The sequence below is a fragment of the Choloepus didactylus genome, chromosome 21 (genome assembly GCF_015220235.1).
Source record: "Choloepus didactylus isolate mChoDid1 chromosome 21, mChoDid1.pri, whole genome shotgun sequence".
Lineage (NCBI taxonomy): Eukaryota > Metazoa > Chordata > Mammalia > Pilosa > Megalonychidae > Choloepus > Choloepus didactylus.
The window spans coordinates 41,806,655-41,823,584 of record NC_051327.1 but is presented as its reverse complement, the minus strand read 5'-3'; the positions used below and the strand labels follow the sequence as shown (position 1 = coordinate 41,823,584).

Sequence of the window (16,930 nt, the reverse complement as noted above, 5' to 3'; positions counted from 1 at the left end):
CTTTTGTAGCTGTGCTGAATGTATGTTCAACATTTCAACGATTTTATTGTCCTTGTTTGAGGCTTTAAGGCAAGTGCACAATTAAAAAATTCAGTTGGCTTTGAGTGTACCTTATTTTGATTTATTTTAAAACTTCCATAGCTTATTTTATAATTGAATAAAAAAAGGATTCACACACTCAGCTTTTTGAGCCTTGTTTCTTTCTTTCTTTCTTTTTTTTTTTTTTTACCTCCAGACAAAGTACTTTAAGGTTCTACTCTTTTTTTAAAAAAAACACTTTTCATTTGGAAATGACTGTGATTTAGAAAAATCTTGTGTCCTTTTGCTCTTGTTTTCCTTTCTGTAAAGGCTTCTTATCTGGATCAGAGCTGTTTTGTTTTATTTTCTAACTTTAATAGAGCAATATTCAGTGATTTTTAAAAATATGTAAATAAGTAAATAAGTAAAAAAGAAAGTCTAAGCAGGAGGTGGTGCAGTGTAGTAAAGTACTCTGGCTTATATTCAAACCCCTGCCTCTGTTTACCATCTGTGAGAATGCGGGAAAATTAACTAGTCCTTCTAAGCCACAGTTTCCTCATCTGTAAAATGGGAGGGTCCTCCCCCTCCGTGAAGATTAAATGGATGTGTTCATGTGCATTTTCTGCTCACTGCTTGACCAGAACAGACACCCAATAAGTCGTGGTTATGACATTTCAGAAATAAACATTTTCGTACTTCATCCATTTCCTTTCCTAACTTAGGTTTCACTTTCCTCCAAAATGTCCACTCCTTTCTCTTTAAGGAAAAAGTCTCCTGGCTGCTTTGCTCCCTTTTTCCTACTTTCCTGTACATTTCTCAATACATCATTGACTTAGAGAATTGGGAAAGCCCTTTTAGGTTTTCCCATGTTACTCTAAGCTTTACTCAGTTGTTCTCAAACAGGAGGAGGTGGAGTGATTTTTGTTCCCCAGGACATTTGGCCATGTCTGGAGACACTCTTGGTTGTTACAACTGGGAATTGCTATGGTATCCAATGGGTAGAGGCCAGGGATGTTGCTAAACCACCCCCTGCAAAGTTTCTGCCAAAGTTGGAGGAAACCTAGTCTGGCTGAGGCCAACCCTACAATTCTTGTTTTTGTATGTTAGCTTTTTGTGATTGCCTATCTGCAAGCTGCCTGTGCTACTGTGACTGGGTGTCAACCAGGAAAAAGGAAGAAAGACCTATTTTGGGTTGTCTTTCTGGGATGACAATGTGAAAATGAATAAGCTACTTACCCGCAGCTGTTGGAAATTAGTACAACTACTTGGGGGAACAACTGGGCCACCTCCATGGAAATTAAAAACACTTTAAACCAAACAACGCAGCAATCCCACTTCTGGCTCTCTTCCTCGGAGAAATTTTCACAAGTGGGCAGCTGGGGACACGGACAGGGGTATGTGCAGTGATCATTGTCTGTAATAGAGAAAAAGGGGGGACATCCCCAGATGCTATCAGTAGGGGAAGGGACAAATAGAATGAGGCAATAAGGTATGGCCATGTAGTGGAACACTATACAGCCCTTAAGATGAACAAACTTCTAGATGGATGTGTGAACTATTAACTTTAGTTACCGAGCTACCAACATGGAGTGATCTCAAAACCAATTTGTGTTTAAAAAAAAAAAAATCAAGTTGCAGATATCTCTTATGTGTTTAAATTCTATGCAATAAACTATAGCATTGTAGCTTATGGATATACATGTGGGTAGTAAAAGTATAAACAATAGGACCCAGAAATTCACACAACAAATTCTTGGTGGTGATGGCTCTTGGAGAGGGAAGAGGAAGGAAACTGAATTGGAGAGGGGCACAAGAGACCTTCAGCTTCATCAGTAATGTGGTATTTCCTTGGTAAAATAAGCCCATGTCCAGAATATGAAACAGGTTAACATTTGTTAAAGTTGTTATTTTATTCTCTATACTTTATTATTGCCTAATGATTATTTTTAATTATAAAGAGATAATTAAAGATATTGAGGTCAACATTTCCTGTTTGTGGGTGTACCTGACGGGGGTGCACTGTCGGAGCTGATCTGTTATAGAAACCTAAGTAATTCTTGTCTTTTGCTTTTGCAGGATGTATGGCTCTGCCCTCAACTGGTAATTCGATATCTTCAGACTTCAGCCCAGAGTCGGAGATTATAACTTTCTGGAAATCATCTGCAGCCTGGTGCCAATCAAAAAGCCAGTCCAAGAGAAGCTGCAGGGACAGCACCAGCGGTTCCCAAAAGCCCCTGCAGGCGAAGCTTGGTTTGTGCAGTTTGCGTCTCTTTGGGACAAAGTGAGGATAAAAGGGTATGTTTTCATAAAGCTAAATGTAATCAATGAAATGGATTTCCCTTCTTTTTGAAATAGAACTCCTCTCCTCCTTCACTTTTTTTTTTTTTTTGTACTAACATGAAATGTTTTATGATATAATGATAACAGTCAATGGTTATAGTTTTTGATGCTTTTAATATCCTTATTTGGCAAAATAAAATGATGGTGACACCAGATTCTTTCCCTTTCCATACTTGTAAAAACCATCAAAAAATTTTTTGCTAAGTCCATTTGAAATCAAGTGGAGTGGTGGCTGATGGGAACTAGTTAAGAGTTTCTATAAAATCACTTTCTGTGATTCTTAAATATGCATGTAGCTCATGTCATTTACAGGATTGTAGCTAGCATAAAAATGTTGATCTCATTCAGGCTGAAGGGTTTTCCCTGTCACATGTTGGCACAACAAAGTTCCTCCATGGAGGCAGTAAAACCTACAGCTGATGTGGGAAATTGTGGCCTTGCTTTGCCTCCTCTGGGAGGCAAAGGTTTGCTATTTTACAAAGCCCTGGCTTCTCTTCCTCCCATGCCTTGTCTTGCAGGTAATAAACGGCCTCAATTGCAGAATTAACCTTTGCACAGTTCACGGCCTCCCTGGCCACGATGTTCTACCTGGCCCTGGGCAGGAGATGGAAAAGGAGATTAGAGACAAGGACAACATCTGCCACCTGGATGGGAGGACGTCCCAGGGAGGGGGAGATGGTTCTGTCAGATGCAGGAGGGGGACGGGTTGGGGACATGGGACCTTCGGGGGATCAGTGGGGTCCCCCAGGAAAGCAGAGTGTGGACCTCCACAGCTTGAGTCCAAACAGATCAACCCACCCTGTGGCCTTAGAATCTAATCTCCTAACTCCTCAAGGACTTGTTTTATGGCTTTGAGACTGGGAGAACAACTCCATGTCTGGCGCTGTAGGGCAAAGTCATGCTCCCTTGCTTGGTCTCCATTGATTGTCTCATGGGTTCCAGGAGATAGGAGATGTACCTGCAGAGATCTGAGATAGTTCCACCAAAAGTAAAGCCTTAACCTACAGGAAGGTTAAATGCCCATACTCATTGCTGGTTGTAAGCTTTTAATCCTGTACAGTTTTAGGATAAAAGCAAAACAGGGATCTTACCCCCTGGAAACGCTGCTTCAGCCTGCCCTTTTCCCCCAGTTGCTGGAGTGGAGTTTCTTTCTCTCCAGCATAGGAGGAAAGGAACCTATAACATTTTTACATGTCATTGCCCCACACTGTCCCACCTGAGGGGGGTGGGCTTTCCTGCAGGAAGAGGAGTAGGTTGTCTTTCACATCCATAGGTGGAGTAGGTGGTCACCTATCTTGAGTGGGGAAGGTCATTCATTCATTCATTCACTCATCCCACAAATATGTCTTGACCATCTGCAACGGGCCATGCACTGAGCTGAGCACAGGGCGGTGGGAAGCAAAGCGGACTTGGTCCTTGTCCCTGTGGGGTTTTTGGAGGCCTGTACTACTTAGGGATGTGGACTCTGGAGCCGGTCATCTAGGACCCTGTCCAGCTCTGCCACATCCGTGGTCAAGTGACTCAGCCTCCCTGTGACTCAGTTTCTTCACCTGTCAAACAGGAGTGACAATAGTCCCTACTGTCTCCATTTTCTAGGGCTGCTGTAGCAAATTCCCCCACACTCGGTGGCTCTCACAGTTCTGGAAGCCACAAGTTGGAATCAGGTGCTGTCAGGGTCGGTCCCTTCTGGAGACTGTGAACAATCATTCTGGTCCACTGTCCTCAGTCTGGTGGCAGCCAGACGTCCTCGCTGTCCCTTGGCTTCCAGCTGCATCACTCCAACCCCTGCCTCCGTCTTCCCGTGGCCTTCTCCTTGTCTTCTCCCTGTCTCTTCTAAGGACAATTGTCATGGGATGTAGAGCTCACCCCAAGATCCTTAGTCACATCTGCAAAGACACTTTTCGCATTCGCATGTTCGGATGGACCTATCTTTTGGGGGGGCAGGTGTCATTCTTCCACCTACCACACCCACTCGCCTGGTGAGGATTCAGTGAGCTCATCCTCTGCAGGTAAAGCTCCTACAGCAGAGGCTAGCATGAACTTATTAGGTACGCATTGGCCAAAACCAAATATTTCTCTCGGTTATTGCCTGGAACTGCAGCCCCCAAACATGTTCTCACCGAGCACAGTGATTGTGACATTTCTTCCACTGAAGACAAGGAAGGGATCCCGTAACCCCAAGGCACTGCCTTGAGAAATCTCTTCCTTGCTCACACAGCCGCCTGAGAGGGCACTCCAGGAGCCCTTCACCCTGGATCGGTTTGCCAGAGACTGCAAGACTCTTGCTTTAGTCATTTGTGGGAATGAGGCCCAAGACAGATACATTTTGAAAAATATATTAGTATTGTTTATTTAGCTGTAATTAAAATAAAATAAATACACACAGATCTTAAGTTTTCTTTTGATGAGGTTTTGGAGTTATGTACATCTGTGTCACCATCAACCAAATGAGATATAGAACATTTTTATCATTCCGGAAGATTTGCCTATTTCTGAGCTTCACGTACAGTGTGTACTCATTTGCGTCTGGCCTCTTCTGCTCTGCGTTCAGTTTTGGAGATTTATCCATGCGGATGAGATACGTATTGATGTAAGAAAGAGGGTGTCCTAAGGCAAGACCTGGGATGGTCAGAGAGGAGTTTGCAGGACCTCAGTATCTTTGGAGGGAGATGGCAGTCCTAGGAGGAAAGGGGAGGGAACAGAGGATGTGAGAGATCAATGGCGAGTCCTTCAAAATCATGACTGAATCCAGCTTGGCTTCTATGCTAGTGATTATAAATCTAACTCAGACACACCTTTGGTTTCCTTCTTCACTAACGCCTAGACTGTCTTGATGAAAATATTTTTTAAAATTATAGAAATAATATATTAATATTACATGAATTCAAATATGACAAACGTGTACATATTAACCACACCTCTTCTCATAATTTAATTACTATTAATGCTTTAGGGTATGTTCCTACAGATTTCATTCCCAGCACAAATGCTAACAAGATCTGTTCATTGATGTTACTTACAAAAATGAAATCCCATCATCTGCATTTTTTTTGCCATGTGCTCTTTTTTTTTTCTTTTCAAATATATTATTTGAAATATATACTGTTCCATGAGGGTGCATATAGATTCAACTAACTCCTTTAAAAAACCATTGCTCATAGGTCTTTTTCTATATTATTAACAAAAATGGGACTGCAATAATACTGTTTTACAACCTGGTTTTTCAGTTAACAATATTCTGTGGCCATCTCTTTGCTGATACACTTGTACCTAAAGCATTCTTCCTGGCAGCTCCATGATCTTCTGTTGTGCGGATGGACGGAAACTGATTCAGTTCTTCTCCTGTTGAGAGGGTTTTTGATTGTTTCCAGTATTTTGTTATTATACACAAAGCTTGGCCTGACAACCTTCAGGGACTTTGACTCCCTCTGTTTTGTGAGATCACTTTGAGGACTGCACAACAGAGCTAGTAGGTGGTGTTTTGGTTTGCTAACGCTGATGAAATGCAATATACCAGAAATGGGTTGGCTTTTACAATGGGGATTTATTAACTGACAATTTACAGTTCTTAGGCCATATAAATATCCCACTCAAGGCATCAGCAGGACAATATCTGGACTCTGAAGACAGGCTGCTGGCATCCAGGACACCTCTGTCACATGGGAAGGCACATAGCCAGCCTCTGCTGGTCCTTCACTCCTGGGTTTCGTTGCTTTCAGCTTCTGGTTCCAGTGGCTTCCTCTCTGAGCTTCTGTGGGTCCTCTCTTAGCTTCTTGGAGGCTTTTCTCTATGAGCTTCTCTTAATTTCATCTCTTAGCTTCTGTGTCTCTTAGCCTCTGTCTTTTATCCTCTTATAAAGGACTCCACTAAGAGGATTCGACCCATCTTGAATGAGGTGGGTCACATCATAACTGAAATAACCTAATAAGAAGGTCCCACCTATAACAGGTCTGGACCCACAGAAATGGATTAAAAGAACGTGGCCTTTTCTGGGGGTACATAACAGCTTCAAACTACCTCAGGTGGCTTGACTTGACTTATATTGTCTTAAGTTCAGGAGAGCTAAGAAGGAGCTGAGATCTAGGTAAATGGCCCGAAGATGTCCTCATCAAAATTCTGGGATGTAATTTGTCCCCTGAAATTCAGCTGAATCACAAATGCAAGATTGCTATGACCACCCATTTAAACAAGCGAAACTTGCAAACTCCAATAGGAAGCTCCAAGAAACAGATTTAGAAGGCCAGTGATTGAAAATTGCAGCACTGAAGTAGTGAAGTGGGAAACCCTAAATGGGATGTCAAAAGGAGGTTTAAGAGTAGACGGTCCAGGAAGTAGCCCTTACTGGGGAAATACCAGAGAAACAAAAATTGAAAGAAAACAAATGTATTGTATCCTTTTGTGCTTTTCCCAAGGAACAAAATTTATCATTCCTTTGAAAAGGGAGGGTATGTGATCGATCTAGTAGTTCATATGAAACCAAGAGTAAGGTTCTCAGAAGAGCACTCCCTCTTCATTCAACAATACAAGAATGCTTCTTTGTTGTTTCCTCCTTCCTCCTCTTCCCCAACCATTTTCTGTAGAACTTAGCTTGTTGTTTGTTTAGCCATTTGTAACAGTGCAGGTGGTAGTGGTTAGAGCACCTTTTGTGCCTGGACCGTGAATAAGATGCCCCAAACACAAGCTCCTGTCAAATGACAACAGTAGAACAGAGATATATACCAACAGACTGGAAACTAATTGTTGGCTGATCACATATAACATTGCTATTAGTGTGAGTGATTTGGTTGAAGATTCAAAACAGAGACTGCAAATGGTCTTGTATTAGTCAGGCTTGGCTAAGCTTTGCTGCACTGACAAACAACCTTAAAACTTCAGTGGCTGAACACATAAATGCTTATTTCTTGCTCACGAAAAGCTATGAGTTGGTGGGGGTGAGATGTGCTGCTTTGAGTCATGCAGGAACCCATCTGGAATGTCAGCTGTTGCTACAACAAGGGAAAAGGGCACTAAAGGGTCATGTTTTGGCTCCTAAACACTTTGGCTGGGGACTAAGAGTAGATGTAGTCACTTACACTCGCAGCTAATTTGCCAGAAATAGCCATATGAGATCGCCTTCCCGCAAGAGGGCTGCACAACTCCTTGCAATGACCTGAAGGAGATGTCACAGTCTCCACCCCACTCTACTCTGGCAGTTTGCCCTGGAGTTTTTGGAGCTTCCTGGTGACCTTGAGCTCCGGATTTGCTATGTTGTTATCTGATCCCTTAGGAAGAGTTCTCATGATAAATTCTTTTCAGAAATTCATCCTGGGAAGAAATCGGGCCCTCTTGAAAAAACAGGTATACTTCCTCTCCCCCCCCACCCTCACTTATAGTGAATATTAGATAATCTGTCACGGTTCTCGTTTATGCATGGCTAATAAGCTCACGGCAAAATTTCATTCTCAGTTATAATCACTATGTCAGACTAGGAGTTTTGAAGAATTGCTTCTCCCTCTACCTGATTATAAAACAATTTCTATTTCTTTAATTGTGTTCTGATTGAGTGCATGACTTTTATTGTCCACCAATGCGTATTTCTTTTGGAAGTTGGCAGGGTTTACACATCAAAAACAGTGGTAATAATAGCTTCCATTTGGTGAATGCTTTTCTTGGTGCCGACTGCTTCGTGTGCCATATCTCATTCAGTCCTTCCAACTACCCTAGGGGATACTATTGTCAGTATTTTATGGGTGAGAAAATAGACTCAGGGAGGTTCAGTGACTTGCCCGAGTCCCACAGCCAGCGGGGGCACTAAACCCCATTCTAACCAAAGCCAAGGACTGGGTCTTTCATCATTTTCACTTACGGCCCCACAGATGATTCAGTTAGATAATATCTCCAGTCCTCTGCTAGCTTCCATTTTCATTAATTCAGATTTTCTGTGATTTATTGTCTTAGTTTCCCAGGTTGCTATGTCAAATACCACACAATTGACCTAACCACAGGAAATTATTGGCTCACGGTTTGTAAAGCTGGAAGTTCAAAATCAAGTCTGTGGCATCCTGGCGCTGGCTTGTCTCAATCCTTGGGGTCCCTTGTCTGTCTTCTCTGCCTCCCTTCACATGGTGGCTCTCTCTCCCGGTGCCTGCTGTCTAGATTTTTTCTGGCTCCTGGCTCCTACGTGGTCTTCTCTGACTTTTCTTTATAAGGTCTCCAGTTCTACAGATTAACCTAATGATGATGGACCACACCTTAACTAAAAATAACATCTTCAAAGGGTCCTATTTACAGTGGGCTCACACCCACAAGGACACGGATTAAGATTAAGGACATATCTTTTGTCGGGGAGCATAATTCAAGCCACCACATTTATATATAAGAAAATTGGAAATGTTTGTGAGCCAGACCCCTTAGTTTGTGTTTTTTTTAACCAAATGGTATCATGGCCCCTTGGAGAAATGGAGTTTTTCTGTTATGACTTCTGGTTTAGCTCATTTTAATTTTTAATTTTCCTTTTAAAATTAAGGAGTAATATGTTTACAGAGATGTGTATAAACCTTAAGCAAACAACTTGGTGATTTTTTACACACACCACAACCCACTATAACCACCACCCAGATTAAGTTAGACAACATTTCCAGTGCCCCAGAAGCCTTCCCCATGTCCTTTCCAGCCATGACTTACCTCCCCTATCAACCCCAAGGCAACTGGTATTCTGGCTTCTATCACCATTTATTAGTTTGCCTGTTCTTGAACTTTGTATAAATGTTATGCAGTAGATAATCTTTTGTGTCTGACTCCTGTCCCTTGTCATTACATCTGTGAGATTCATCGCTGTTGTTACATGTAGCAGAAATTCAGTCTTTGGGATGGCTCGTAGCATTTCATTGTATGAATATGCCGCAATTTATTTTCTTATTCTGCTGTTGAAAGACATTCAGTTTCTTCCAATTTTTGCCTGCTATGAAGAACGAAAATGCTCCTGTGAACATTCTTGTTGCCTTTTGGTGGACATACTCATTTCTCTTGGGCTGCTATAGTTGTACCCGTTTTCAATTTCTTAAATATAGCAGACGTCATTTAGCTCATTAGATGCAGTAACTTGGGTTTTGGTGGACCATCAAAGTTTCTAGACCTTAAATATATTCACTTCTAGTCTTAGAACAAGTAAATGAATGGGTTCGATTTCTATGTTATGAAAAATAAGTTGCAATAAGGCATAGCATTTAATCTTCATAGAGCTCACAGACAATTTATATAGATGTTCCTGTTTGCAAAACTCGGCATATTAGTCAGAAGTCTTCTCTTACATTGGCAAATGACAGAAACCCAACTCAAATTAACTTAAGTCAAAAAAGTGAATGAAATGACTCACGTATCCAGGGGTTGGTCACCTTCAGGCATGGCTGGTTTCAGGTGCTTAAACCATGTCATTGGCATTCAGTTTCTCTTTCCATCTATCTCTTGGCTCTGTTCTCCTCCCTGTTGGGATCACTCTCAGGCAGATCTTCTCCACTGATGATTCATGGCAGCTTCAGATATCCAACTTCCTAACTCCAAGTCCAGCAGAAAGAGAGAGCTTCTATCTTCCCAACAGTTCTAACAAAACTCCTGAAATTGAATCTCATTGGCTCTGACTGAGTTATATACCCTGACCCAATCACTGTGGCCAGGAAGAAAATAAATTCTGACTGGTTCACATGTCCATACCTGAGAGTGGGGAGGAGGTGATTACTCAAGGAAAATTGAAGTGTTACCACAAAAGAGAGAACTGGATGCTGGGCAGTGACAAAATCAAGCAAAACAGACTTCCAGTATGCTAAGAAACATGGAATTGAGTTGGCAAATGAACATTTTAAGGCTGTAAGTGATAGCAGAAGATTGTTATTGTCTTTAGCTCTGATTGCTCAATAAAAAGTCTAACCTTGCCCGTAGCATAAAGATAAACTTATAAAAGTTGGCTGAACTTTTAAAATGTTCTACTTCCTTGGTCTCAAAGATAACACCATTCTTCTAATCATGCTGGCTTGAAACTATAGAGATATTTTTGTTTTTTATTTTCCTTATCTTTTATCTTTCCCTTGTCAGACTGGTCAACAAATCCTATTAATTCTTTTTAATCTTTTTTTTTTTATTAGAGAGGTTGTGAGTTTACAGAAAAATCATGCATAAAATACAAGGTTTCCATATATCACCCTATTATTAACACCTTGCATTGCTCTGGTACATTTGCTACAACGGATGAAAGCAAATATTTATAACTGTACTATACAAATCCTATTGACTCTTCTTCAAATTTTCTCCATTATTATTTTCTTCTTTATTCCAACTGTCCCTATACCAGAAATGCCAGGCTTACCTTCTATCACCTTAGCACCCCCTGTGAAATGAGAATATCTCTTGCCCAGTAAGTCAAGACTAGTTCCTAAGGGCTGTCTTGGGTCATGTACCCCCATTCATGAACCCAACCCTGTGTGAAAGTGGGTCTGGACACTAATTGGTCAGGCCTGAGTCATGTGACCATCCTTTGCATCAGGAATGCGATCCATGTTACCTGGACTAAGTGGGGGAGGGGTAGATCCCCAGAGCAAGATGGAGGATTGATGCCAAAAGAAGGAGACATGGGTAAAAGGCATGTAAAACCAACAATATCCAGCACACCCAGAATTAAAATCCTATCACCTCTGCTTTGAGAGTAGGCTGTGTCTGTAGATTAGAGGCAAATGGAACTCATAAAATAGTTTCAGATTGGAAGGGGTTGTAGCAATTACCTCCTTATCTAAGTCCTCCAGTTACCATTAACCATTCTTCCTCTGTGCATTTATATGAATTTATGCTTTGAACCCTAGAACCACAATGTCAATCAAAGTGCTCAAAAAGTCCTTGTTCCTTCTAATCCTTCAGTTCATTGTTTTTTCCCCCATACACTGGGGAAATGGATTGGTCAGGATGTAAGTTTGGCTGCATATTTCGGGGACACAAAGCATGGTGGTTTATACTATATAAAAATTTCTCTATCATGTATAAGTCTGAGTTGGTATGACAGCTTTGCTCTGTAATGTTATCAGTATCCCAGGCTCCTTCCACCTCATTCTGTGGCTGTCCCCATGGTGCTGCATTTGTGTGCATGCCCAAGATGGCACACCATCCTTTCCACATTCCAGCCCACAGGAAGTAAGAAGACTGAGAAAGGAAGGGCATGCCCCATCCCTTTAAAAGAACACAACTTGGATGTTGTATATCTCGCTTCTGCTCGCATCCCATTAACCAGTCTCATGGCCACACCTAGCTGCAAGGGAGGCTGGGAAACAGTCTTTATTCTGGGCAGCCATGTAACTCACTGTGAAAGAAAGGAGAACAGCTATACTCAAACATAATCAATAATCTCTGCAGGGAAGAAATGAAAACCTGACCTTTTCCTTCCTTTTTGTTTTACAGTTAAAACAATTCTCTATATAATTGCACAATTGGGAATATTTTAATATTCCTGGGTGAAGAATCTGTACCAGCATGTCTGCCTATTACAGGAATAATGGGTATGAAGAAGATCCAGATTACCCTGACTATTCAGGGTCTCGGAACCAAACGCAGGGGTATTTGAAAACTCAGGATCATCCAGATCTTCCAGATCCTTTGAACAATCCAGACTATCCCAGCACCAGGAACAACTCATACTCTGCAGGATCCAGAACAAATTCAGACTATCCCGTATCTCTGGCAGGGCCAGATTACCCTGGATCTCAGAGTAATCCAGATTATCCCAGGACTAGGAGAAATCCATACACTGCAGGCTCTAGAACAAGTTCAGATTATCTTGGACCTCTGGCAGAGCCGGATTATATTGGCTCTTGGAGCAATCCATACCACCGAGTCTCGTCCAGAGAGCCAGACTACCCTGGAGCTCAACAAATTCCTGATTTCCCAGGTTCCAGAAGCAGTGAAAACTATGCAAGTTCCAGAACAAATCCAGATTATTTGGGCTCCTTAGAAGAACCAGACTACCCTGGAGCTCAGGGTGACTCTAATCATCTTGGCCCCAGAGCCAATTCCAAGCAGCCAGGCTCCAGAAGGAATCCAGAATATGCTGGTTCCAGAAGCAATCGATACACATACTCTCTGAGAGAGCCTGATTATCCAGGTGTTGAGAATCAACCTAACTCTTCAAACTTTTGGGGGAAACCAGACTACCCCGGTGCTGAGGATTATCAGAACTCTCCAAACTTTTGGGGAGAGCCTGATTACCCAGGTGCTGAGGGTGGTAGTGATTATGGTTCTTCTGAGACCCCAGCAATGACCAGGGGGTAAGTACAGGCATCTTTGTCCATTGGGGGTGGGGGGTAAGTGTTGGATCACCAAGTAAATGGGACTTAATGGATGTGGTTTGGGTTGGGGACATGTATGATGGTTTCCATGACCTCGAATTGTGGTGAAACGTCCATACCTACCTGTAGACCAGAACTGGACCACGCATGGAACAGCCTGAGGCTTCAAGCCTTTGCTTGAATTTGATCTTTCCTCACTCTTGCTTGGAAAACTTCCTCCCCAGTCTCCCATTTCTTCCTTATACAATCCATGCAGGGCATTTCGCTCCCCATTCTTTGGACCCTGCGACCTTGACAGTGAGGTTAGGGTAGAGACTTGATAGTTATGAATCCAAACATTTTAACCAAAATTATCTCAACACTAATGACTTTTTACAAAGAAAATCTTTTGAAGATCTAATTCCATGAAGTCAATTTAATTCCTCAGTTTTTTTTTTAAATACAAGATGGCTCAGCCACTCCCATTTTTTTCTGCTTTCATTTTTATTTTACTGAAATTGTTGTCATCAGAATTAATTTTCATGTGAACTTTATAGCAGATTTGATTCATTGATTTTTCTGCCCTGTTTTCATCAAATTTTATCAAATATAATTTTCACCATTGTCAGTATTTCTTTAAGATTGTTATTTTTATTGTCTAATTTTTTCGTGGCTCGTATTTCGTCTAAATTTCTTCAAGAGGATTTTATTCTTCCATCAGTTTTTAGTCAATGATAAATTTTACCAGGTGCAGTACTGGCCATTGACAGTGTTAGTTTGAGTGGTTTAGTTTTACCAAATCTAATTTTTCCTGGGTTAGGTTTTTCAGTGTTTGCTTTTACCAACATGATGGGATTCCACAGTCATTTTTTAAAAAAATTGATACCAAATTTTAACCAATCCAAATCTTAGTTTGCATTTGTTATTTCCATTATTAATTTTTATGAATTTGACAAAAACTGATCGCTGGCATTTTTTTTTCTAGGTACAAGGACAGGGGATTTGCGTGTGCAACAGACATTTCAAAATGTCTTCAGGGTCTGAATAGTAGAGTTGGCAAGACCAGTTCAGAATGTCCTCCTTGGTCTTATCCCCTACTGTCTGATTCATCATTCCAAAATACATGTTTGATCCCGTCGCTCTGCTTCTCTTCTTCATGGTTCCCCACTTACGAGAACTTCTATGAACGAGGATGCTCTGTGCTGATGGAAGATGCTCTCCAAAGACCAGTCTGCTTAGACTCCTCCTGCTTCTCCTGTCCCCTCCTTACCTTGACCCTATACTCTAGGGCAGTTATTTCCTCTTGCCAGTTATTAATTTATTTCCTCTCAGGTCCAAATCCATCCTTTGCTACACTTAAAATATTTTAAAAATTTTTTATTGTAGCAACATGTCTACAACATAAAATTTCCCATTTAAGCCACTTTGGGGTATACTGTTCAGTGGTTTTCATTACATTCACAATGTTGTGCTACCAGCACCACATCCATTACCAAATCTTTTCCATCACCCCAAACAGAAATAGTTCAGTCGTTCTTGGTCCCTCCCAGTCTTTAGAATTATCTGATAACCTGAGAACTTAAAAAATAATGCAGATGTCTGGGACCAACTCTCTGAGATCCTGATTTAATTGTCTGGGGTGAGGTCTGGGAATTGGTAAATATATAAAATTGAAAGCTGTTGCTCCAGGTTTTCTTAGCAATCTGCACTTTCCATCCTCACACCTTTGTTTGTGCTGTTCTTCATCCTTGGAATACTGCCCCCCCCCCCCAACTCTTCAGGTTTAAATCTATCCTTCAAATCTCAGGTCAAATTCCATCTTCCCATAGCCATCCTCCCTTCTACCCTTGTCCCAAACACCTAGCCAGAATTCTTCTCGCCTTCCTCTGAACTTCCTGAGTCTGTCTTCTGATACTCCTCAGCTTCTACCTGTATTATAATTGTTGATGATCACATCCAAGAAGCGCTACCAGACTGTATTGAGAACTCATGCGGGCAGATCCCCCATGTCTTTATGTTTGCATCCTCCCTCCCCAGCCCATGCCTGACATACAGCTTCAGCATTTATGGAATGGCTGGCAAGTTGGCTGGCTTGGTAGATGGGTGGACAGGTAGACAGATGGGTGGATGAATATCCTCACCACACCACTGGATGGACAGTGACCATCATTTTGGAATTTCAGGGTGCTCACCAGAACATCTCAGATCCAGCCTACAATCCGTCACCAGAGTGATGTCCCCTTGGGTACCCTTGGGAGAGAGAATGAAGATGACCCAGAAAGCATCGAAATGACATCCATGGAGATGGCAAATCCATGTGGCCCTTCTGTGCCAGGTGCTCCTGGAAGTGGATATGGTAAGCATTTGTTAAGATGAGGATCATATCCTGGGGAAAAAAATAAAATTCAACTGACTTTGGGGCACAATATTAAGGAGTCAGAGAAAAGAAGGGTTGGTTGATCCCCCTTCTCTCTGCCCCCAAATACACAACTTAATTTTCAAAGGTTGAGAACTCCATGTCTAGAGAAGCCAAGAAAATATCACTAGCCATTGATTTGGCCAGGTAGGGGCTGTGGACAAGACGAGTGTCTGCCCTGTGCCTACCTAAGGGGTCTGATGTTCAGGTTTGGCCCATCATGGTTATATGGAAATGTAGCCTTGATATGACCAGATTGTCAGATTTTGAAGAAAAGCCAGAAATATGAGTTTTTATGTGATGCCTCCTGATTTTTACATGCTCCAAAATAATGTTAAAAATGAAAAACACTGAGCTGGGCAAACACAACCGTTGGTAGGCTATCTTCTGCTTTGGGCTGTCGGTGGCCAGCTTTAGTTGAGCACATACTAAAGTGTTCAGCAGGCAGCACTCAGGTTTGCAGAACCTGCAGGGGGCTGAGCACAATGGTAGGCACTAATCTGTGGGGTGGTGGGACAAAGGAGGTAAGAGGCACGTTCCTTAACACCTGAGTGGGGAGAGGAAGCCAACACAGCACAACTAAAGAAAACTAGCAAGTATACATGGAAAATCACATTGTCCTCAGAATCTATTACGTGCTACAGGTAAGATGCTTAGCTCTGCCAGGCAAAGGAAACTCTAAACAGCAGTTCTTTCCTTCCAGGAGGAGAAAAATTCTTATTACCTGGTAATGTATCCAGTTCATTACACCAGAGAAAAAAACTCGAGTCAATGTTACAGGAATTTAGAGCTTGTGGGAGTTGGAGAAGGGAGAGGGAGTTTGGCCAAGATCAGACAGAGGATGAATGTGCTGAGTGGGGCAGGCTGAGAATTGAGCAACCGGGAGGGGGGTGAATGGGGATGGTTTTGATGCAGGCAGAGAGCAAGGAACTGATTTTCACTTGTACTAGTACTTTTACTAGTGAAAAAATACTGCTACACGTTTGCATAGAAAACATTCATCCAGGAGCTCAAACATCAGTTGTGTACCCAAGAGCTATTCTAAATTCTATGCCATGTGTTCTCGAGGGGGATGATATCACCCGCAAGGGGTGAAAATTTGTTCTTGGGACGGTGGGGAACACTGACTCCTTTTGTATATAAAGCACAGACACACATATAGTATAAAAACAGATATACAGTGTACCTGAGCTATTAAGATTCCATGGGGGAGGGCAATTAGGAGAAAATGTCTAAAAAGACTCCTTGGAGGGTTGATAATGGAAAAAAACAAAAAACATTGAGAAATGCCATCCCACCCTAATGCAAGCGGAACTGCTAATGCTGAGCCGCTTTGGAGTGCTTCCCACGCTCTGGAGACCCTGCTGCACCGCTGCCTCTTTATTATTTTGTTTAATCTGCACAACCACCCTCAGGGCAGGTACTATTGCTCACCGTTTTACAGATGGTAAAATTGAGGCTCACAGAGAAACGTACCCAAGGTCATGCAGCTACTAAATCGACAGAGCCAGGGTGAAAATCCAGTCTGTTCAACCCAAAGCCTGAACTTTTACTTACCTTGCTGGACTGCTGGGTGGAATTGGGGCAAATGCAGATTCCTGACCGCCAACCTCCACAGAAAATTGGAAATTAAGATGCTTAAAAAACAAAACAAACAAACAAACAAAAAACAACCCCAAACAGTCAAGTGTGGCTCCCTTTCTGGGCTCCACTATAGGAGAAAGGTTGTAGCCCTTGCCAGAAAATATTGCAATGACTCATCCAGGGTCATCCATCCTGATAGACGAGGCACTCCTGAAGGAGAATCCATGGTCATTGGTGAATCCTCCAAGGCTTTAGTTGATTTTCCCAGTGTCACAGTTCCTGGCACACAGCA

General features: G+C 42.1%; 1 protein-coding gene across 2 annotated transcripts in view; it reads left to right on the top strand.

The window, feature by feature from the left end:
• TMC5 (transmembrane channel like 5) overlaps positions 1-16,930 on the top strand; it is an 83,125-nt gene that overhangs the window by 14,707 nt on the left and 51,488 nt on the right. For both annotated transcript variants that reach the window (XM_037814466.1, XM_037814465.1), the window contains exons 2-4: positions 2,095-2,313; positions 11,776-12,638; positions 14,822-14,994. In XM_037814466.1, coding sequence (XP_037670394.1) covers positions 11,848-12,638; positions 14,822-14,994 — 964 coding nt within the window. In that variant the 5' untranslated portion in view covers positions 2,095-2,313; positions 11,776-11,847. The remainder of the gene's footprint in view (positions 1-2,094; positions 2,314-11,775; positions 12,639-14,821; positions 14,995-16,930) is intronic.